The sequence below is a fragment of the Eptatretus burgeri genome, chromosome 7 (genome assembly GCF_056783735.1).
Source record: "Eptatretus burgeri isolate ZD-2024b chromosome 7, Ebu_testis_v1, whole genome shotgun sequence".
Lineage (NCBI taxonomy): Eukaryota > Metazoa > Chordata > Myxini > Myxiniformes > Myxinidae > Eptatretus > Eptatretus burgeri.
Window position 1 is genome coordinate 64,159,808 of NC_140967.1, and position 23,107 is coordinate 64,182,914.

Here is a 23,107-nt window from a genome sequence, read left to right on the forward strand (position 1 = left end):
AGGGAGGCAAAACCCCAGATTGCAAGGGAACGTATTAAAACGTTACTTTATAGTTGGGTGGCTGCCATTGATAAAGTGCAATGGGCTGAAACATGATGGAGAGAATGCTCAGTAAGTGGTAATGAGAAAAAAACATAGGTGTGGCTCCAAACCACTCCCAAGGTATGTATAATAAATAAATAAATAACTTACACTGGAATTGCTGATGTGAGGCAATGAAGCGATACGAGAGCTTGATGCTTGGCCGCCTGTATCATTCCCATGTCTCACCCCAAGGACCATTTTCCCGAATCCCAACATGTACTTCCAAAGAAGTATAAAAAGCCAGGACAGGAAAATGCAGTTACCCACCTTTGGCTTATATAAAAGTAAAACTCTCTGTTTTGTTCACTCACTAACTCGAAGTGCTCACACCTTTCTCTTAACACTTTCACTCCTAAAGAATCTCTCGACTGCCTGATCAAAAGTCTTCTTCTTTGTACAAGTTTGGGAGACACGCGTTTCAAGTTACTCCCCCTTCCACTCCTGCACACCTCCCACCCATGGAACACACAGCTGCTTCACAATATTATTCTTGTATTCACTGATCCTGGCCCACATGTGTCTTCTCATTATGATCCTCACTTTAGAGATATTTCCACATGCTAAATTTTAAACTGGTTGCATTATGTGGCTTATTTTTAGTGAAGTAGACACACACACACACACTTCAATAATGTAACAAAGTTGATTACAAACAGACTCTGCCATTATAGAAAGTCCAACTGCGTTTTCAGTCATGACTTGCTCTTCCAAGTTGGTCTGTTTGGTAGTCCAGTCTGAGCACATAGCTCATGATGCTGGGAAACTATGTTCAAATCTGATACACTGTATCGATTCGTCCAATGTCTCCCAATTTACTTACAATTAATGTAAAAGTACACGAATATCTGTAATGTTCTTGTCCTACAGATAATTATGCATGTGCTCATGCATGAATCAAAAGTACAGGAAGGCCACAATATCTTGTCCATCGTTGTAAAAATTGTGACATTGCCTTTGTGTGCAAAGTGTTAATTCGTACCCTTTTCCCCTTTTCCAGATTGAGTGAATACCAGTGATGACCTGAAAGGAACAGTGAGATTTGCTTTTAAGCGTATCACCCCCACAAATGCTATGCAAAATGTCCCACAGAACGTGGCACAAAATTATTCTCTGTAATGACAATGATGGAGCACAACCGGATCCACTGGACACTTAAGGCTTGTGTCATTTGCTGTAAAATGTGTAATAAAGCAAAAGAGTACTGCAAATGTATGTGGTATAACCTGTAGAACCCTCTAGTGTTGTCAGTCAATATGATAAAATGCAATGTCACAATATTTGCGTGGGGTAACAATACATTGTGGCCACCATGTACAATAGAGGGGAAATTCGAACAGTAATTCAATTTTTTTTTTTAAGTCATCATAAAATAAATTATCCATGACAATTCAAATATAGTTACAAAAAAGGATCAGAAAAATAAAGAAGTCTGTCATCATGAAACCAACAAAACATGTTCCATCTTGCCACACTCTCCAGCAGCTTGTTTTACATCAAATACTGCATGTGCAGCAACAAGATTGAAAGAAGGCTTGTTTTGTATAAATGCTTGAGATACAAATTTCATCATCTAAAGAGTGACATTTAGAAGTAAACTATAACAGGATCTTACCATGAAGAAACACTTTATGATGTATCATTCAAAGTGCAAGCTCTATTGAAATGGGGAACTGCAAAGCCAAGTACACATTAACAATCGATGTACAACATCCCAGTCTTGTCCCTTAAATCATGGTAACATATTCTGAGATCATTTGTGAGTTTTACAACCAAAATATTCCCTATTTTCTTCCCTCTTTATGCAGATCACTGTAAGGAAAAAGTTGTATTCTGAGTTGCAGTATGAAACGATCCCCGATGCGTCCGGAGCCAAGTCAGCCTGGAGAGAGAGAGAGAGATAGAGATAGAGATAGAGATAGAGATAGAGATAGAGATAGAGATACCACCACAACTCCAATTCCATGAAACCTAGCAGTCTGAAACGTTGCATGCATAATAAGGGAACTCCAATGAAGTGCATGAGTGAAAATTGGGTGTTTGGGTTAATTAAAACATCCCTTTATGAAGCTAATTAGTGGCATTATTTTATTATATCATTGATCAGGCATATACTCGACCACCTCGCTCTTCAGGGTCTTAAGGTCAGGTCAGGTATGGGAGCATGTGCCAGAACAGCGCGTCGCTGCGTCGACTTTCCGCCGGTACTCCCGGGGCCTCCGTCTGGCCATCCCCCAGGCAGATGCCAGGCCCATCCCCATCTCCTTGAGATGATGGTCAACCTGCTGCAACCATGAGGCACGTGGTCGGCCCACTGGCCTCCTCCACTCATGAGACTCCCTCGCTGAGAGAATCTGGTGAGCAGGATCAGCGTCAGGAAAACGAGCCACATGTCCATACAGCCGCAACTGACGCTCACGGACTATGCAGGTAACAAATCTCATCCGAGTCTCTCTCAGCAACCGCTCGTTGGGCACAAAATACGACCAGCGATAGCCAAGGATTCTCCGAAGACACCTGGTACCAAAGGAATTAAGTCTCCGTCTCAGATCCTTGGTCAGAGTCCAAGTCTCGCACCCATAGAGCAAGACTGGAAGTACCAAGGACCTGAAGACTCGGATTTTCGTCCTCCCGCACAGGTACCGGCAGCGCCACACCCCATAATCCAGTGAATCCATGACTCCCCAGGCCCGACCCAGACGTCTATTGACCTCTGACTCGCAGCCAGCAGAGACATGAATATCACTGCCAAGGTAAGTGAATCTCTCCACGACCTCAACATCCTTACCACAAACAGACACAGACAGGACAGCAGCATCCAAGATGTCACCGAAAGCCTGGATCTTAGTTTTGACCCAAGAAACCCGTAATCCCAGCGGCTCCGACTCCTCATTCAGCACCTCGAGGGCCCCCAAAAGGATGTCTAAAGTCTCCGGAAAGATGAATGCATCGTCTGCAAAATCAAGGTCCGAGATCTTGACATTCCCAAACGATGCACCGCAACTTGATCTCTCCGACATCCTCCCTAAAATCCAGTCCATACAAGTGCTGAAAAGTGTGGGGGCAAGTACACATCCCTGACGAACTCCAGTAACAACTGGAAATAAGTCAGAGGTGGTACCACCACACTTCACAGCACTCTTAGTACCAGAGTAGAGTTCAGACATCAGATCGATCAGTTTTGGTGGCACCCCACGAAGACCAAGAATCCTCCAGAGGACATCCCGATTCACTGAATCGAACGCTTTACAGAGATCAACATAGGCTGCAAGCAGCCCCTGCCGAAACTCTCGTCTGCGTTCGGTGAGGACACGAAGGGCAAGGATACGGTCAATCGTTGACCTCTTTGGTGTAAAGCCTGACTGCTCTGGACGCTGGTGCTCAAGCAGATGGTGGCGAACCCGATCAAGAATAATCCGAGCAAAGACCTTGCCCGGCACTGAGAGCAGCGTCACCCCTCGGTAGTTGTTGCAGTCTTGGCGATCACCCTTCCCTTTCAAGAGAGGGACAACAAGGCCCCTCTTCCAGTCAGTTGGGATGATGCCTGTGTTCCAGGCAGAGCACAAAACTGCATGCAACGACACGAGTGCAGCATTTCCACCAGCCTTGAGAAGTTCGGCATGGATGCCACAGATCCCTGGAGCTTTGCCCCGTTTCAACTGGTTCACCGCAGCCCGTGTTTCCACAAGCGAAGGTGGATTACAGTTGATTCGAGGGTCAGCAACAGGGATTGTAACACCCTTGACGTCCAACTCGACAGCTGGGGGATCAGCCTGGTACAACCGCTCAAAGTAACCGGCCCAGCGGGCCTTCACTTCAGACTCCTCTGTCAAGAGCCTACCACTCTGCTCGAACTGCAGTGCTCCGAGGGATGGGCTTGGATGAACGTAATGCGCGAATTCCCCTGTAAGCGGGACGAGAATCACCTGTCCACAGGTGATGCTCTACCCCCTCACAGTTTCCTCGCACATAGGCCTCCTTGTCCACCCTCAGTGCACAGTTTTACGCCTCAGCTCCCTGAACAGCTCAGCTCTGCCATTCAGCCTGGCCCTGCGACTCTGGTCAATGGTATCCAGTGTCCCTTGAGAGACAAAATTCTTCTTTGCCCTGCGGTGAGTTCCAAGACATCCACCGGCAACATCAAGGACGGTGGTCTTGAAGGCGCTCCACAACTCTTCAGGACCCCCCAAAGCACCCAGACCCCCCAAGTGTCCACTCAGCCTGTTCGCAAACTCCTCAGCTACTCTCTCATCCCTGAGCTTGGCAACATCCAGCCTAGGCTGGGATGGTACCATTCTCCAGGATTTAAGGTGCAGCTTTAGAGTTACTACAACAAGCCTGTGGTCAGTATTGAGGAACTGAGCACTCCGGTAGACCCTGCAGTTCTGGATCATCCTCCAACGACCGTCAATGAGGACATGGTCAATCTCCTTTGCCACACCACCAGCGTTGGAATACCAAGTCCAGCGATGAGCTTGTGGGCGCTGAAACCATGAACCAGCCACCCTAAGTCCATGACTTCTTGCAAAGTCAAGGAACTTAGTGCTATTCTGGTTCATAGTTCCTGACTCATGGGGACCAAGACACACCTCATAACCATCCCTATCAGTTCCAGTCGATGCATTAAAATCCCCCAAGACTAGAAGTGTATCTCGTCTGGGGCACTGATCAACCACAGACTCGAGTGTGGCGTAGAATGCATCCTTCATGGTGAGATCACTCGCCTCAGTCGGAGCATAAACAGAGACCAGGGAAATGACACCTAAGGAGTGACGAATCCTTAATGTCATAATACGCTCGTTGACCGGTGTTACCTCAATTATCATTGGGGTCAGCTTATTGGACACAGCCACAGCAACTCCTTGGGTATGGTAACCATCAGAGCGACCAGACCAATAGTAGGTGTAACCACCCACCATTATCTCGCCGCAATCCGGTCTCCGAACCTCAGAGAGAGAGCTGCAATCCCGATGTCCAAACGCTTGAGCTCAGATGATAACAGAGACAGGTGATCATCCTCTTTTAGGGATAGGACATTCCAGGCACCCACCCGAAGTGACCGCCTCAGGTTAACCCAAGGAGACCGCCGTCTGGTGGACGACACCTCAGCACCACTCCGACACACTCTCCCGCAATCTGACCCAGGGATGTTACCCCGTGGTTTCCCTCCTATCAAAGATTGGGGGTCCCGAAGGCTTTGCCCCAATCCCGTCATCCGGTGAGCTGCCCTGCGAAGGGAAGCTGCACAGGAGGTACTCCCACGGAGTGGGTTTTCAGATTTTTTTGCGTTTTTGCGTTTTGCGGAATGAAGGGTTTTACAGTGGCCGGAGTGCAAATCCTGCCACCAACCTCCTAATAAGAAGTAACCCAACTGGAGGAGGACGTCTGCAGACACAGTTGGGCACTAGATATTGATGGACGTTGGCTCACAAGGAGCTCCTCCGCCCTTTGACAGGTTTTGTTTTTAATCCTGCTGGGTGTCCATATCCAAACACCCCCCTCACCAGAAAACCTGGTGGGGGAGACGGTTTAGTCGCCGACAACCCGACCATGGAACAGGTTAGTACAGGTTTACATGGTACCTGTAGCAGGTCACAGATCGAACCTGACCTGACATAAGGTGTATCCTGTCTTAAGGTGTATCCTGGGTAACTTCGCTGGGGTCTAAAGCCACCATGTTTTTTGGCCTGCTCAACCACACCTTGACTTGGAAGTCATTTTCATTTTTTTCTTCACGAAACATGCATAATATATATATATATATATATATATATATATATATATATATATATATATATATATATATATATATATATATATATATATATATATATATATACACATATACATACAAGCCGGTAGGCGGACATGGGAAGTCGATCAAGTTAAATTTAGGCGTTTTTCAGCCGTTACTAGCCAACAAAAGTGTACATAGCAACGGTTCTTTCTCACACATAACAAGGACATACCATGAACCTACCATACCAGTTTCATGTATATTGTGGTTCACGAAAAAATATTTTGACGAAAAATATAAGTGACCACTATATTCGTTATTGTGGTGTGTCTGTCTGTCTGTCTGTCTGTCTGTCTGTCTGTCCTGAGCATAGCTCCGTGGGTTTTGATCTGATCCTGATGAAATTTTGGTGGGAGGTTTATATCATGATCGAGTTGTGTTTTCCTGAAAATGGGCGTGGCTCCGCCTATTATGGGCGGAGCCACGCCCAAAAAACGTGTGTTTTTAGGGGTAGCCGATTTCAATTTGCATATTCTCCTCGGGGGTTTGTCGAATCTGGCAGGGGTTTCAGTATTTGGTGAGCCCAATGGCACCTGCATAGCCCCACGGAGCTCAATTTTTCATTTTCGTCCCAAGGTCAAGGTCACGAACTTAGAAAATTGCGAATTTTGACATAAAAACATTTCTTCTCCGAGGGGTTTGTCGAATCTGGCAGGGGTTTCAGTATTTGGTGAGCCCAATGGCACCTGCATAGCCCCACAGAGCTCGATTTTTCATTTTCGTCCCAAGGTGAAGGCCACAAGGACACGAACTCAGAAAATTGCGAATTGTGTTTTTAGGGGTTAGCTGATTTCAACTGGCATCTTCTCCGAGGGGGTTTGTCAAATCTTGCAGGGGTTTTGGTATTTGGTTAGCCCAATGGCACCTGCATAGCCCCACGGAGCTTGATTCTTCATTTTCGTCCCAAGGTCAAGGTCACAAGGTCACGAACTTCGAATATTGTGATTTTGACATTAAAATCCATCTTCTCCGAGAGGGTTGTCGAATCTGGCAGGGGTTTCGGTATTTGGTTAGCCCAATGGCACCTGCATAGCCCCATGGAGCTCGATTTTTCATTTTAGTCCCAAAGTCAAGGTCACAAGGTCATGAACTTAGAAAATGTCGAATTTTGACATAAAAATCAGACGACCGCCCAAACTTTGAGAGCTAGGATGACAATATTTTTTATGCATAATCTTGAGGTCATTCCCCACCTAAAGTCTTGAAACCATTTTGCTCTATCTCGAACACCTTGCCCGTGGCGCCCCCTTCAAGTTTGTTTTTACGCTGATTTCATCAAAGTATGGATAATCCGAGGAGTGCGAAATGCCATCTAGCCTATATGACATTATATTGTTCCTGGAATGTTCCAGAGGAAGTTTTGCACCAAAGGTCAGAATGCTTGACCTTTGACCTTTAAAGTTCACAAAGGTCAAATTTTCAAAGTTGTGGGAATCAAACCAGGTTTTCGACCTTCTTCGACAAACTAACTCCATTAAGCTATAACACGTATCCTGCTTCCTTATTTTAATGTCCACAACATTGTTTTGGGACCTTTAAAGGTTATGCAAAGGTCAAATTTTTAAAGTTGTTGAATGAAACCGGGTTTTCGACATTTTGCAGCTAAATAACCTGTCACTCGTACCACATCATGTTGATCATTTTTATAACTTGGTCAAACATTATCACATTGCCTCATCCTTGACTTCTGAAACAATCTACATCGTCAAATACCGCTCGTGAACCATCGTCGTCTTCAGACTTCTCTGACTCAGTCTCTGATATATAATGAACTTCGTTTTTTTATTGTTTTCGACCAGGGTTCATTCAAAGTCTATCTTCTCCGACAGTTTTCATAGGATCCGGATGGAAATGTTTGACAATATGGCTGAATGTACTGCCCACAGTCGCTCGTAGCCCGATTTTTGATTTTCGAAAAATAAATTTTTGAGATTTTTTTGAAACTTTCAAAGGTCTGATGCTAGGCAATGGATGGGTCCACAGCAACGGTTCTCATTTGCACACAACTAGGTCATGGTATGAACCTACCAACCAAGTTTCATCAAATCGCCATTGTATTAACGGAGCACTGGACCGAACAGACATACAGACAGACAAACATATCGACGGAAATACTGATAATAAGGGTAGACTAGATTGACCACCCAATAGACATACATATACATATAGACATATATATACTTATAGACATAAATATATAATACATATACATATCCATAGACATATACATATACATAGATTAGACATATACAGACATGTATTCAGTTTTCCCTTGTAGGGAACCTTACTCTTCCACTTCTACACCTCTCCTTCTCTCCTCTCCCTACCTCTAGATACTGTATATATATATATATATATATATATATATATATATATATATATATATATATATATATATATATATATATATATATATATATCAATAAAAATAATTTTCTAATGATGAGGGACACGATATAGTGTGAGCATATTGTTACGTTGGAGGAGGTATGAATTAAGTGACATGCTAAGTTTGTGTGATCCGTGTGTTCATGGAGGTTAGAAAATATTTCGTAACAAGGGACTCGTTGGAGTGGAGATGTGCTGTTCTTACGTGAGGGGTGGTATAGTTGACGAGGTCGGAAGATGTTATTGCATCAAATACACTTCACTTCATACATGTCCTCTCTGTGAACCAAGCAAGGCACACAGGTAGGGAAGGAGAGGGGTGAATACTGCATGTGTCTGCAGTTCGTGTTCGAGCCGATAAAACCCCCTCACAAAAGCATTCTCAGAACAAGGCGTCTAGAGTGACACGAGCCATTACAAGGACCCCCAAGGGTGCACTGTCATTGGTGCACAGCAAGGCTTCACGTCATTGGTAAGGGTGGCACAAGTTAAGATACCGCATCTGCGTGGCATCACCACAGAGACGGCGACATGCCATCCCATACTTGGGTAAACTACGTTAAACATTCGGGCGTGGCTCCCTTTGATTTTTGTGATTCTCGAAGCACATTACTCTGGCATGCCTGGAGTTGTCTTAATGATTAGGGTGGTGGGCTTGGGATCCAAGGATCCTGAGTTCAAATCCTGCTCAGCTGTTGAATTAATACCAGGTGGGGTTGACTCTGCCTGTCCTCCTTCCGAGGTTGGCAAAATGAGTTCCAGCATGCTGGTATCCTGTGTCGGAGTGGCGACCGGTCCAGGATTGTACCCAATAGCCAAGGAGACTGCATAGGCAGCGCCAACACTGCACAGAGGATGGTCCCAATGGATGGATGAATGGATTACTCTGGTGCGGCTGGTCTGCGTTAGCAGACTGTCAACGCAACAATATGTATATTTGGTGGCTGCCGATCTCACTCTTCCCTCCAAGGCTGCAAAATGTGGTGCCCTGCTATCTCATGTAATTCCCAATCCTTACCTACAATCTATATTAACACCATTAACTCTTAACTCTTCCTAAAACTCTTCCTCTTATTTGAAGGTTGCAATGTTTCCTTCCCCCCTCCCCTTTCCTATTTTCCTGTTCATTCATTCCCTTGCTTATGTTAAAATTTTGCCCCGATGTCCTGCTGTCAGTTAATACCCCCCCCCCCATCACTTTACCCTTCCATGAGCCTCAATCTTCCTTTCCTTCTCACAGGATAGATATCCGACCCCACAAAGCAAGTACAAAATAGATGCTAGCTAGATTTATTATAGGCCTGAATATCAACAGACAGATCTGTCATTTACAGGCAGAGCATCGTATCAAAAAATACACCATCCCTCATATGGATGTTAAGTTGGAGATCCATCTGTTAGTATTAGTATTAGCTCGTGGACCACAAAGATCACACAGTGGCTTTTGACAAAGTCCCAAATCCCTGCCCTCACCTTCAGAGGCTACTGCATCGGTGGATTGATTGCAATACCCCCCCCCCCAAAAAAAATCTACTTGCGGGGCCAAACTCATAAATGACTCGCGGACCAATATGCATACAATAAAAATGAATTTGTCATCAACTGACACGGGTATAGGCGAGTGTAGCGTAAACATGAAAGTGAGTCAAAAATGGTCGATTTAACCAAATTTTTTACCCAAATTAAAGTAAGATGAGTCGAACATGCTTGTGGTGTCAACAGTATTTACGGTTGGTTTCTGGGTAACATTCAAATCCTAGTTCCATTATATCTGTAGTACCGTACACACAAACATTACTCTGACATATAAACAATACACAAAATTGCTTAATAAAATTATACCTGTTATTCCAGCTTGCTTCGTTGTTTCGCAAATGGTTCAAAAGAAAATTTCCACAATTAAGGTTCATATTTAAACTGTTCAACAACTTATCAAAGACACCCTTCGGTGTGCTTAAATGCAGGAATACAATCACAATTCACAGTGGTGGCCATCAGAGAAAGAGTAAATGAGGGGAGAGAGACAGATCCAAAGACAATTCCTTATGGGAGATGTGCAAGCTTAACATTTAGCATCATGAAGAGAGAGAAAGAGAGAGAGAAAGAGAGAGAGAAAGAGAGAGAGAAAGAGAGAGAGAAAGAGAGAGAGAAAGAGAGAGAGAAAGAGAGAGAGAAAGAAAGAGAGAGAGAAAGAGAAAGAGAAAGAGAAAGAGAAAGAGAAAGAGAAAGAGAAAGAGAAAGAGAGAGAGAAAGAGAAAGAGAGAGAGAAAGAGAAAGAGAGAGAGAAAGAGAAAGAGAGAGAAAGAGAAAGAGAAAGAGAGAGAAAGAGAAAGAGAGAGAGAGAGAGAGAGAGAGATAGAGAGAGAGAGATATAGAGAGAGAATGTGAGATTATGAGTGTGAGAGGTGATAAGAGCGTGAGAAGAGAGAATAACAGAGAGTGAAAGGTGAGAAGAACAAAGAGCGTGAGAGGTGAGAAGAACAAAGAGCGTGAAAGGTGAGAAGAGAGAAGAGAGAAGAGAGAAGAGAGAGAGAGAGAGAGAGAGAGAGAGAGAGAGAGAGAGAGAGAGAGAGAGAGGGAGAGAGAGAGAGAGAGAGAGATCCAGAAAGACAAAACAGAGAAAGACAGAGAAAACAAAGACATTTATTCAGTGATTGTACACTGAGACTGTGTATTGCCTTTTTCTTGCTCTTTCTCACTGAGACTGAGACTGAAAAACCCAAGACATTCTATACAGTAACGGACTAGCTCGAGCTCTAACAAGTAGAATAGTGATTGTGGAAAGGCAACAAAGCAATCATGCAAGTTCTGAACATGGCACAGGCAGCATTACCGTAGCGAGGCAGAGCAGCAGCACAGTCGAAGATTCTGCATTTGTTTTGAAGATAGCTACATCGGAGACCTGATCCCAGCTCCGGTTGCAGCTCGACGTACAGGCCCGTTCAGCTGCCCAGCGTAAAGCGTCAGACAGCACCATGCTGGAACTGCAGCCCATAACCTGAGACGGTGAGCAAGCAGTGCCAGAAAGCAGAGACAATTGCTGTGGGTAACCTGTGAGTATCCCACTAACTAATTGCTACAAAACCACCCACCAAAGGGTCGACACTACCTTGGCATCTCTCACTGCGTTTTGCCTTTTACAACTACAAATATATCCTAATTTGTAAGGTAGAAGTTCATTGTAGCAGGTCTGCTTCAATACTAGACATCAGGCATGCAGCCAAAGTATCAGCTGGGTGGGTCACCCAGACAGCAGCAAAATCAAGTCCACAGAGACTTCGCTTGTCAAATGACATTATCGTCGATCACTCTCCTGCCCCCTCCTCACTCCCTCCTGTTCCTTTCACTCCGTCAGAATTTGTTCCACCTGGTCTCATCTTCCTTATTCTTCTCCCTTCTTTCATCCTCATTCTTTTTCATTTGCCCCCTCACTCTTTGAAGATAAGTTTGGGGGAGGAGTAGGACAAAATCTCTCCAACCCTAATGTCCTCTAAAAATGTACTCTGCCTGCAGATGACTAATGGCCTTCCAGAAGAGAAAAATAGTGACCTTTTCACGGATGAAGGAATAAGAGATACAGAACTTAGTCAGCATCAGCACTCTTTCTGGTTTCAGTGCAGCCATCCTCTTGGGACTCGATGAGCTATATCTAAGTACTTAAATCTTTCCTATATTGCCCTCGACTCATTCAAGCACAATCATACTCTCCTTTTATCATCACGCATTTAAACGTTTTATGTGTCTCACCAGTACCTCTCCTTTGTTTGCCCCTCCATATCCTTCTCCTCATATGCACCTTGTATGTTATTCCCATTCATCGTTTCTTTTCTCATTGTCTCTTTCATAGTCCCTTCCATGTGAATATGTAAGAAAAAGACAATTTTCACACCACGGATAAAAATAAACATTTTACAAATCATACCAGTTAAAACCAAGAGCGCAAGTGAGCACAATATACGCCTGAAAAAGTCTCTGTGACACACACACACAATTATATATTCAAACACATCAATATATGAAGAACAAGAAGGTATATACAGAATTGTGCTACAACATGGAAAACAGCATCCTGGTTGCCATGGCAACCACTTAAGACAGACAGACAGACAGACGACCAGTATCACATAATATGCCCCGATATATATATATATATATATATATATATATATATATATATATATATATATATATATATATATATATATATATATATATAGTGTATAAAAACGATGGATTAAAATAACAAAATTGCAATTTAGCAACAAAATAAATTATCAATGGTTTCCTAAGTTCTTTTGGACAAATTGAGGATGAATTAGAGAGTTCATAGAACACCTTACCACATGCAGTCTTGAGAAAAAAGTACATGGGCGGGGTCTGCGAGCGGCAAAGTTCATTATCCGAGATGATGTAAAATGCCGAAATATTTTGTCCAAGTACTGCTGAAGTAAAAGTTTTCGAAAGTGCCAATAAGGTGATTTGTGTTCTACGGTGTTCAAAAATATAATTCCATTGAAATAAAATATAATTTTTAATGGTTGTAAATAATAAAATTGCAGAATTTTACCTCTGCTGGTGTCTTTTACACCACCTTATTAAGCACGTTATATTAGTTACTCGTGCCTGTCGTTTGTGTCCTTTATGGCATCCTTAAAAACAGTAAGTTTTCTGTTTGGAATGATTTTCAATTGTTTGCCTGCCAAAGAGGCAGACAGAATAAAAATTATCTCACTCTCTGCACACGTGCGATCGGATAAATTCAGGGCCAAAGTTCTGCTCAAGTGCAGGTTCGTTTTCTGATCCATGTTCAAAATACAACATTCAATTGAAATTAAGTTGTTCCTCGATCATAAGCTGACTTTGTGGACAAAAAGACAGAGATAAAGTGAACCAATTGCTTTCAACACGACTTTTTGATTCACATGCATGGGGTAAAAAAAAAAAAGAGAAACCTCCACAAAATTGTATCCATCTGTACAAGTGACATCAACTGCATAGCAGACTAAATAATCATGAGTCAGAGTTTAGTGGGATAAATATTTGCATCTCCTCAATATGAACATATTATTCATTGCAAACAAAAGGATGCAGTGAAATGATCATGACATAATTTGCTTCAAATTTGTTCCAATTTGTGAACAACAACCTTCGTCTGCCACACAAATGCATTGTTTTGCCTTCCAGCACAGCCAGGACACAGTTTTGCGTTCGGGGAAAAGATGATAAAAATTCTCTCTCCAACCTACAAAAACACTGACGTCTGCTCGTACTTGCCTGTGGACATTAAAAATGTTCCCCAAAACATTTAAGTTTGTAAGTATGTGCCGATATGCTGGCTAGGCTCTGAATTTGCCCTGAAAGGTTGATTCAAGTTGCCTTCTCGGGTCACAGTATAGTATAGTGTGGTATGTTATGATGTGTGTGTGTATGTGTATGTGTATGTGTCGCACGACAAGCGCTTCCCCAATCTCCAATGTGGATGCAAATCCTGTGCATGTGCCCACCAATGGTATCAGCCCAGCCACTCATGTCAAAAGACAGAGATTTTATGGGCAACATTGGTTAAACATCAAACAGAGACGCCTATCCAGATTTCGGGCATATTTACCCTCATCAGGACGGCATACCGTGTAATTAACTAATGATAACCAGTCGTTTAAATTCCAATCCGACCTCCTGGCTGTCATGGTGAGCATCAGCCATGGATTATCTCTCACACAGTAAAACCGTATAATCTGCAAAGAACAACCATCCGTCTGCCACCCAGATGATTGTTCCCGCTAATGAAAACCAAGAAACTGGCTTTACCGAGCGGTTTTACCGTGTGTATGTACACTAGCATTAATCAGCTCGCTACGCTCGCCTCACAACACATCGCTGCAGAGGCACAGGCTTGTTTAAACTAAAATGCATGTGATTAAATACTTGACCACACCACCACATTAATAAAGGGAATCCAAATGCTCAGATCACTTCCTCAATGCTAATCTTTCCCTTGATACCAGACAAAACAGATATGATGCGTCTTTTTCTGATTTACAAATTCAAAAGTCGGTAAATTTGCGATTAAAAGTTGAAATCTTGTTCTTCTTTCAGATTTTCTGTGACATCACACCCAGAAGTTGATCATCAGATCCGTACTGTAGACAGGATACATTGAGATATGATTTAACTCAAATGGCGAATAATTTTTGATTTTCCACAAATATTCCGAGTCAATACATCCTTGGAAGTTGTAGTAATATGTACCAAGATGGTTTCCTACATTAGATTAGACCAATGGCCGAAACACCCTGAATTTGCCAGAAAGTGGACAAGGTTTGTCTGCAATACCAGAGCGTGGATCGGGCCCTGAAAATGTTTGCTTTTGTGCTCAGAACATGGTACAAAGCACGTTATGAAACAACAGAGGTTGCCATCCCCACAATTAAACAGAAGAAACAACCTTCGCTCGAAACTCCAACGTAATCTCTACCCAGCTACCAGTACATACATGTACATTGTACACGGACGATTTAAGCGGTGAATCAAATACCTGTTACCAATGCCCAGGAGTTACCGCAGGAGCACCAGAATATAATGATCTATTATATCAATAAAAAATTTCTTCAAAGCAAATGAACCACCATCTATTTTTGTGGAGAGAACGTATGTATGCATCATCATCGACTCCTCTGAGAGGATTTGACCGAGGACAACAAAACTTTCAGGGTACTCCCCCTCCACCATCCCCCATCAATCACCACCCACCACCATTCCACCCCCCCCCTCCACCCTCCTCCACCTGCCTCAATCACCCGTCCACTGGGACGGGACATCGACACCTCAAAGATATGACAGTGGGACACAGCAAGGACACAAATGGCGTCCAGGTATAGTATGAAACAGGACGATCCCGTAATATAGCAGACACCTGGCCAGCCTGCAATGGTGGGACAAAGCATTTGTCGCCCATTCTGTCTGCAGTGTCTGAGTCTGCCTGGGTGGTGTCCATGCCATCGGGCGATCATGGGTATTTCTGCTCGAGTAATATATAAACTGATTTATCAATTAATACAAAAATCCCTCCCTTACAAGCCGTTAACTGAATGGCAAATCAAACCCGACCGAGCTGAAGTGATCATGTGACCTGCATTTTCATCCTCACGAACACTTCTGCCTTCTTCCTCTGAATCGCTCACACAAGGCTTGAAACGATTCGGCTCCACAATTCCGCCAAAAGTGTTTCCATCACTAATTTTGTCTCCAATAGTTTCTGCAAAATCCCAATGATCACTTTCAACATTCGGAGAACCTTTGGAGTGGCTCATCACCACTCCAAACCTCCAAAAAACAACCTCACCACGTTATTAAAAACACCTCACCCCCACGTTATAAAAACACCTCACCCCCCACATCATTAAAAACTCCTCACCGCCACATTATTAAAAACATCTCACCCCCACATTATTAAAAACGCCTCACCCCCCCCCCACATTATTAAAAACACCTCACCCCCCGCCACATTATTAAAGACGCCTCACCCCCCACATCATTAAAAACACATCACCCCCACATTATTAAAAACACCTCATCCCCACATTATTAAAACCATCTCCCCCACACATTATTAAAAACGCCTCACCCCCACATTATTAAAAACACCTCACCCCCCACATCATTAAAAACACATCACCCCCACATTATTAAAAAAATCTCACCCACACATTATTAAAAACGCCTCACCCCCCCCCCACATGATTAAAAACACCTCACCCCCCCCCCCACATTATTAAAAACACCTCACCCCCCACATCATTAAAAACACCTCACCCCCACATTATTAAAAACATCTCACCCACACATTATTAAAAACGCCTCACCCCCACATTATTAAAAACACCTCACCCCCACATCATTAAAAACACATCACCCCCACATTATTAAAAAATCTCACCCACACATTATTAAAAACGCCTCACCCCCACATTATTAAAAACACCTCACCCCCCACATCATTAAAAACACATCACCCCCACATTATTAAAAACACCTCACCCCCACATTATTAAAAACATCTCACCCACACATTATTAAAAACGCCTCACCCCCACATTATTAAAAACACCTCACCCCCACATAATTAAAAACACCTCACCCCACATCATTAAAAACACATCACCCCCACATTATTAAAAACACCTCACCCCCACATCATTAAAAACACATCACCCCCACATCATTAAAAACGCCTCACCCCCACATTATTAAAAACACCTCACCCCCACATCATGAAAAAAACACCTCACCCCCCACATTATTAAAAACAACTCATCCCCCACATTATTAAAAACACCTCAAAACCACGTTATAAAAACACCTCACCCCCCACATTATTAAAAACACCTCACCCCCATATAATTAAAAACACCTCACCCCACATCATTAAAAACACCTCACCTCCAGATTATTAAAATCACCTCACCCCGTTATTAAAAACACCTCACCTCCACATTATTAAAAACACCTCACCCCCACCTTATTAAAAAAGTTTCACCCCACATTATTAAAAACACCTCACCCCCCACATCATTAAAAACACCTCATCCCCACGTTATTAAAATCTCCTCACCCCCACGTTATTAAAAACACCTCACCCCGTTATTAAAAACACCTCACCCCCACATTATTAAAAACACCTCTTCCCCACATCATTAAAAACACATCACCCCCACATTATTAAAAACACCTCACCCCCCACATCATTAAAAACACATCACCCCCACATTATTAAAAACACCTCACCCCCCACATCATTAAAAAACACCTCACCCCGTTATTAAAAACACATCACCCCCACATCATTAAAAACGCCTCACCCCACATTATTAAAAACACCTCACCCCCACATCATGAAAAAAAACACCTCACCCCCACATTATTAAAAACAACTCATCCCCCACATTATTAAAAACACCTAAAAACCACGTTATAAAAACACCTCACCCCCCACATTATTAAAAACACCTCACTCCCCACATAATTAAAAACACCTCACCCAACATCATTAAAAACACCTCACCTCCAGATTATTAAAATCACCTCACCCCCATGTTATTAAAAACACCTCACCTCCACGTTATTAAAAACACCTCACCTCCACATTATTAAAAACACCTCACCCCCACCTTATTAAAAACACCTCACCCCCACCTTATTAAAAACGTCTCACCCCCACATTATTAAAAACACCTTACCCCCACATCAATAAAAACACCTCATCCCCACGTTATTAAAAACACCTCACCCCGTTATTAAAAACACCTCACCCCCACATTATTAAAAACACCTCATCCCCACATTATTAAAAACACCTCATCCCCACATTATTAAAAACACCTCATCCCCACATTATTAAAAACACCTCACCCCGTTATTAAAAACACCTCACCCCCACATTATTAAAAACACCTCACAACCACGTTATAAAACACCTCACCCCCACGTTATTAAAAACACCTCACCCCCACGTTATTAAAAACACCTCACCCCCACGTTATAAAAACACCTCACCCCCACGTTACTAAAAACACCTCACCCCGTTATTAAAAACACCTCACCCCCACATTATTAAAAACACCTCACAACCACGTTATAAAAACACCTCACCCCCACGCTATTAAAAACACCTCACCCCCATGTTATTAAAAACACCTCACAACCACGTTATAAAAACACCTCACCCCCACGTTATTAAAAACACCTCACCCCCACGTTATTAAAATCACCTCACCCCCACGTTATTAAAATCACCTCACAACCACGTTATTAAAAACACTTCGCCCGCACGTTATAAAAACACCTCATCCCCACATTATTAAAAACACCTAAGCTCCTTACAATGCGCCAGCCTCTCCTTTGCGCTATCTCCCCTGTGGGCTCTATATCCTCCAGCTCCGGGGCGTGGCCTGCTCGCCCCCAAACCCGGAAAGGCAGGGCTTCTCCCGTTTGTTGTGGTTTCAGGGATGGGTTTCCCAGCTTTACTGCCTGGCTTGAAATATAAAAAACCATAGGTAAAATCACAGAGGGCAATCATGTACTGCGGAACATATTCTTACTCCCGAGGATAATTAACACCGCATCACCCCTCGTGTGGTGACACGTAACACTTAAACTCACAGATTCCCTAACTTATTGACATCGAGATGCTTTCTCCTCGTCCACGGACCAAGCAACTCCACACAATGCTAAATTCCTTATTAAATCCTTCCATCTACCTCCACAGCCATCACGATATATACTATATATATATATATATATATATATATATATATATATATATATATATATATATATATATATATATATATATATATATATATATATATATATATGTATGTATATATGTATGTATATATGTATGTATATATGTATGTATATATGTATGTATATATGTATGTATGTATATGTATATAAATATTGTTACGTTTGAGGGGGGGGTATGCATTCAAAGGGTAATTAGGATGTTTAATTAGGTATGCCATGCTGTTCGAGTTTACCAGGATCTCGATGTAATAAGTAGCAATTCAGTGGTGATAAGTTGTCTAGTAAATGTTCATTTCTTCAAGGGGGAAATGATAAATGTCACGTAATTAGATAGGGACACGGGATAGGGTAAGTGTGTCTGCGTAAACCCCTTTTGGTATTCTCCGAAGACTGGCCGTGACGTCACAGGACAGTGCAGCGGATGGCTCCGCCCTGATCACGATTGGCGGAAGGCGGTGGCGGTGGGCCAATAAACGGCTCTATTGGGAGTGACGAGGACGAAGGATAAAAAGGTTCTGTCCGGGGTCGAAAAAGAAGAGGAAGAAGATTACAACCAAAAGATCGTGGTTTTTTTTGGTGTGGAAGCTGTGGCGGCAGAGAGCGTCCTGGTTGTTGGGCTGAATCGATCGTGTTCTTGATCGTGTCTGGGAGCCTTGCCGAGCCTCGTGCCTCGCTTTGGTTGGCTCTGGGGTTCTGCTGACTCGGAGTGCGGGGTCGGGCGGCGGACGGACCTGCCTCCCTCTCCTGCTCGCGGCTTGGCGCCGGAGCTGGTTCCCTGGCGGCTGTGGGCGGACTTGGGCCAGGACCAGGAGGTCGACAGCACCGCGGTTTCTCCTGCCCCCCTGACGAGAGCAAGGCCAGCTCGTCCGACGCCGATCCAGGGACAGTTGCGTCCACACCACGGTCCAGCCTGACCACCAGAAATAGCTACGTTTTGTGTGTGTGTGTGTGCTTGGCGCCTTAGAGGGATTGAGAATTGTATATTCATTGGAATTGTCTGTGTTTTTCCCCACGCCCGATCCCACACCATCCCGTCGAATCGCCCCGGATCCCTCTTCTTGCCGAGTCTTGTTATTTCTGGTGAAAAAAAAAACAAATAAACATCATCAACTCAGTGAAAAGCGACTCGTGCCACCTTCCTCGTCCCGATTGCGGTAGAGCGATTGGAACCGCCATCTTTGGGTTAAATAAATAAACCGCCTCCATCATTTCGGCTCATTCTACGTTGGCGGGACTGTTCAAGTCCCGTGGACGTCACATTGGTGTCAGGGTGTTGGATGTTCGAACCCCTCTAAATTATATACCAGGATTAAAATCTCGCCACGAATTGGAATCTAAAATTACTACAGAAAAGCGCGCGAGCGCGGGAAAATTTTGGCGGGATTTTTAAAATTTAAATTAATTGGCGGCAAACGGGACTTCTGCACCATGGCGGATGTACAGATGTTTGAGGAGGAAGGCCACGTGTCTGGCAGCGAGTCTGGGGAAGAGGGGAGAGACGGGGGTAGGGTTGGAACCTCCCCCATTCCGAGCGTGGACCGTGCTTCATCGCCCGTAACGGAGCCGGCAGCGCCGGAAACCGGCACGATGACGATCTGGACAATGTTGGAACGTTTAACGAGTGCAATTACAGCATAGGGGGCAAAAATGACGGCACAGGGGGCACAAATGGCAGAAATGACGGCACAAATGGAAAATCAATTCGTGACACAGAGGGCAGACATGACGGCACAGGGGGCACAAATGGCAGAAATGACGGCACAAATGGAAAATCAATTCGTGACACAGAGGGCAGAAATGACGGCACAGAGGGCAGAAATGACAGATCAATTGGGGGTAATGGGGTACAGTTGGGTGCACGGATTGATTTAATGAGGGATGAATTGGGGGAAAAGATGGAGAAAATGAAAACTGAGATGCAGGAGTGTGTGGATGTTAAATTGGGAGAAATACAAAGTAAATTCGAGGATAGATTGGAGGAAACAAAGGTAGAAATTACATTGGAGGGGGAAAATATACGGAAAAATTGGTAGATAAAATTGATGCAACGAACATTCGGGTTGATAAAGTGGATGAAAGCCTGGAACGTCATCGTGCCTGTGTGGATGCTCGTATGCAGCTGCAAGTTGAAGAGTGGGGAGAGCTGAGGAAGCAAGGGATGAATTTGGCGGAGGAGGTAAAAGGATTGGAGGCTCGTTTGGACGAACAAGATAAAATTATGAGCCAAGATGAAGTCTTGGATAAAGGCCTGGTAGAGCCGTCTTTTGTAAGTAGAGTGTCCGGGTTGGTTGAGGAGCAGCTACAAACTCGCGACGGAGCCTTGGAGGAGGTTGTACGGGCCCAGAAGATCCTGCGGGAAGAGGTGAATCGGTCCATTCAACGTTTGGAACAGGAGGCAAAATTGACCCATGAGACCCTCACCACAAAACATCTTTGGCCACAGTGGGCTCCAAAATTGGATACGCAGCCACAAGGGTGTTTGATCCCTGGGCTGGATTCGGACAAGGGAGAAACTGAGAAGCGGGCCACCGTAAAAGTGATCCCCTGGTAAATTTAGACAGGTCAGGGAGCGTTGTAGCTTTTCTGACGCAATTTGAGTGCATTTCCCGACTAAACTGGTGGAATGAGCAGGAACGTACAGGGAATTTGGTGGCAACGTTGCGGGAACCAGCCACAGACGTGTTAAACGTGATCGCGGAGGGGATGTTGACCAGCTCCCACATTTGCGAGGCGTTGAGCCGTCGGTTTGGGTTCGCGGCAAACTGTGATCTGGTGCGGGCTCAGCTCCAGCACCGCAGATCAAAGCCGGGTGAGACAGTGCAGGAGCTGGCACAGGACATTTACCAATCAGTCAGGATCGCGTATCAGGACCTTACAGTGGAGGCGTGGGACAGACTGGCACTAGAGAAATTTTTAGCTGCTCTTCCGGACCCTGAGGTCCGAGCGCTAGTGGAGCTACAGGATCCACCCACCGTTCACCGAGCGGCTGAGTGCGCAGCCAGGCTGGCCTCGTGGAGTCGGCCGGGTCGGGTTCCAGAGAGGCCATCGGTGACGATCCGACAGGCGGAGATCCAGGATCAGGGAGGGGGGCTGGGAGAAATTGGCATTACCCAAATGTTACAGGAAATCTGCCAGAAACTGTTAAGTTTGATAAGGGGTAATTCGGTAGTTGGTGTGCCAAAGCGGCGGGGTCCAGCCCAGCCAATAGAGCAATTTGATTATGGCCGAGGGGGTCCGGAACCGGAAGAGACATTTCACCGATACTCACGGGGGCCTTTTATGGGGAGTTGTTTCCGGTGCGGGCGAAGAGGACACATGCAACGATATTGCTGGTACCCGGCGATGGAGGGACCCTCCAATAGACTTTTAGACTCGGAGAGGGTGAATCCTCCTGCTGAGCCGCCAGGTCTATCCGAGATGCCCTTTCATAGGTCGGGTCCGGAGATCACTGTCGGGGGTCGGGGAGACTAGATTGGGCTGAGCATATACGGCCATGCTCGGCTGCTGTGATTGTGGCGAAGTGCCCTCCTTTGGTGGAAAAAAAAAATGAATTGTGGGGAAATTGGTATGGGTTTGTAAGTTCTGCTGGGTTTTAGAGTGACAATCGGGACAGTGGGTAATTGGTAACAAAGCGGGCACGAGTGGCTGTCCAATGGCTGGTGCGTGGATCGGGTGAGAAGTGCTGTGTGAGTTGTTTTAAGTTAAGAAGTGAAATGTATGGTGCACACATTGATTTATATTGGACATGGTGTGGTAACAGGGAAGGTCATGGTCGGTGAAGTGTTAGAAATGCAGGTGTCACATGTAAGGCCGATGGGGTGGGGGAGTCATGTGGGTTTTGTGGGTGGGGATGATGTGCTTGTCCACAGGGATTGCTGAAGCTCACGGTGAGCGTGAATTGCGACCCCCTTCAAGGAGATTCACCACCTGGTGGCTAATGGTGACAGTGTCTGGAGGCAACCGGGAGAGGGTCTGGTTGGGCGACCAAGGTGGGTAGGACCTTGGCGACCCAGGAAGGCCAGAGGAGCCAGTGAGACCCCTTCCAGTGTGTTGTACGGGATTAGAGCTGATGGCTACCAGGGGTGAGGGAATCAAAGGGAGTGGGGCGGAGAAACGTCTGGGTTGGACTAAAGCTTACCTGTGGGCATGGTTGCACCTGAGATGCCCCCATCATCTTGTGGTAACCCACCCCACGGCCATGACGGGATTCAGCCTGCATGATTAAAATGAGGACCATGACCTAGAAATGTGATGATGACCATGGTGTGAGTGTTGTGAAGATGTATGAGTCCCACTCGATCCCACACAACTTGACAGGTGCAGCAAGGGCATGATGTCCGCATAATTTTGGGGCAAGCAAATTTGAAAATTGGCTCCCCAGGTAACGCTGGGTCTATTAGCATCCACTGGGGAGGCGGTCAAGTGTAAATATCCTGTGAATAGTGTCGTTAAGGCTTGGAGTAGGAATGTAAAGTATAAGTGTTGTGTTTTTGTGGAACCTTTTGTTTCCCCTCCCCAGATCACTGGAAGAGTGCT

The 23,107-nt window shown here is 44.6% G+C and overlaps 1 protein-coding gene across 5 annotated transcripts in view; it reads right to left on the reverse strand.

Annotated features, from left to right (window-relative positions):
• DOCK9 (dedicator of cytokinesis 9) overlaps nt 1-23,107 on the reverse strand; it is a 216,509-nt gene that overhangs the window by 138,922 nt on the left and 54,480 nt on the right. For 2 of the 5 annotated variants that reach the window (XM_085888825.1, XM_085888822.1), the window contains exon 1: nt 11,100-11,258. The exons of 2 other annotated variants lie outside the window; for them this stretch is intronic. In XM_085888825.1, coding sequence (XP_085744951.1) covers nt 11,100-11,243 — 144 coding nt within the window. In that variant the 5' untranslated portion in view covers nt 11,244-11,258. Of the gene's footprint in view, nt 1-192; nt 478-11,099; nt 11,259-23,107 lie in introns of those variants that run through there. One more of the 5 variants, XM_085888823.1, reaches the window with a different exon arrangement.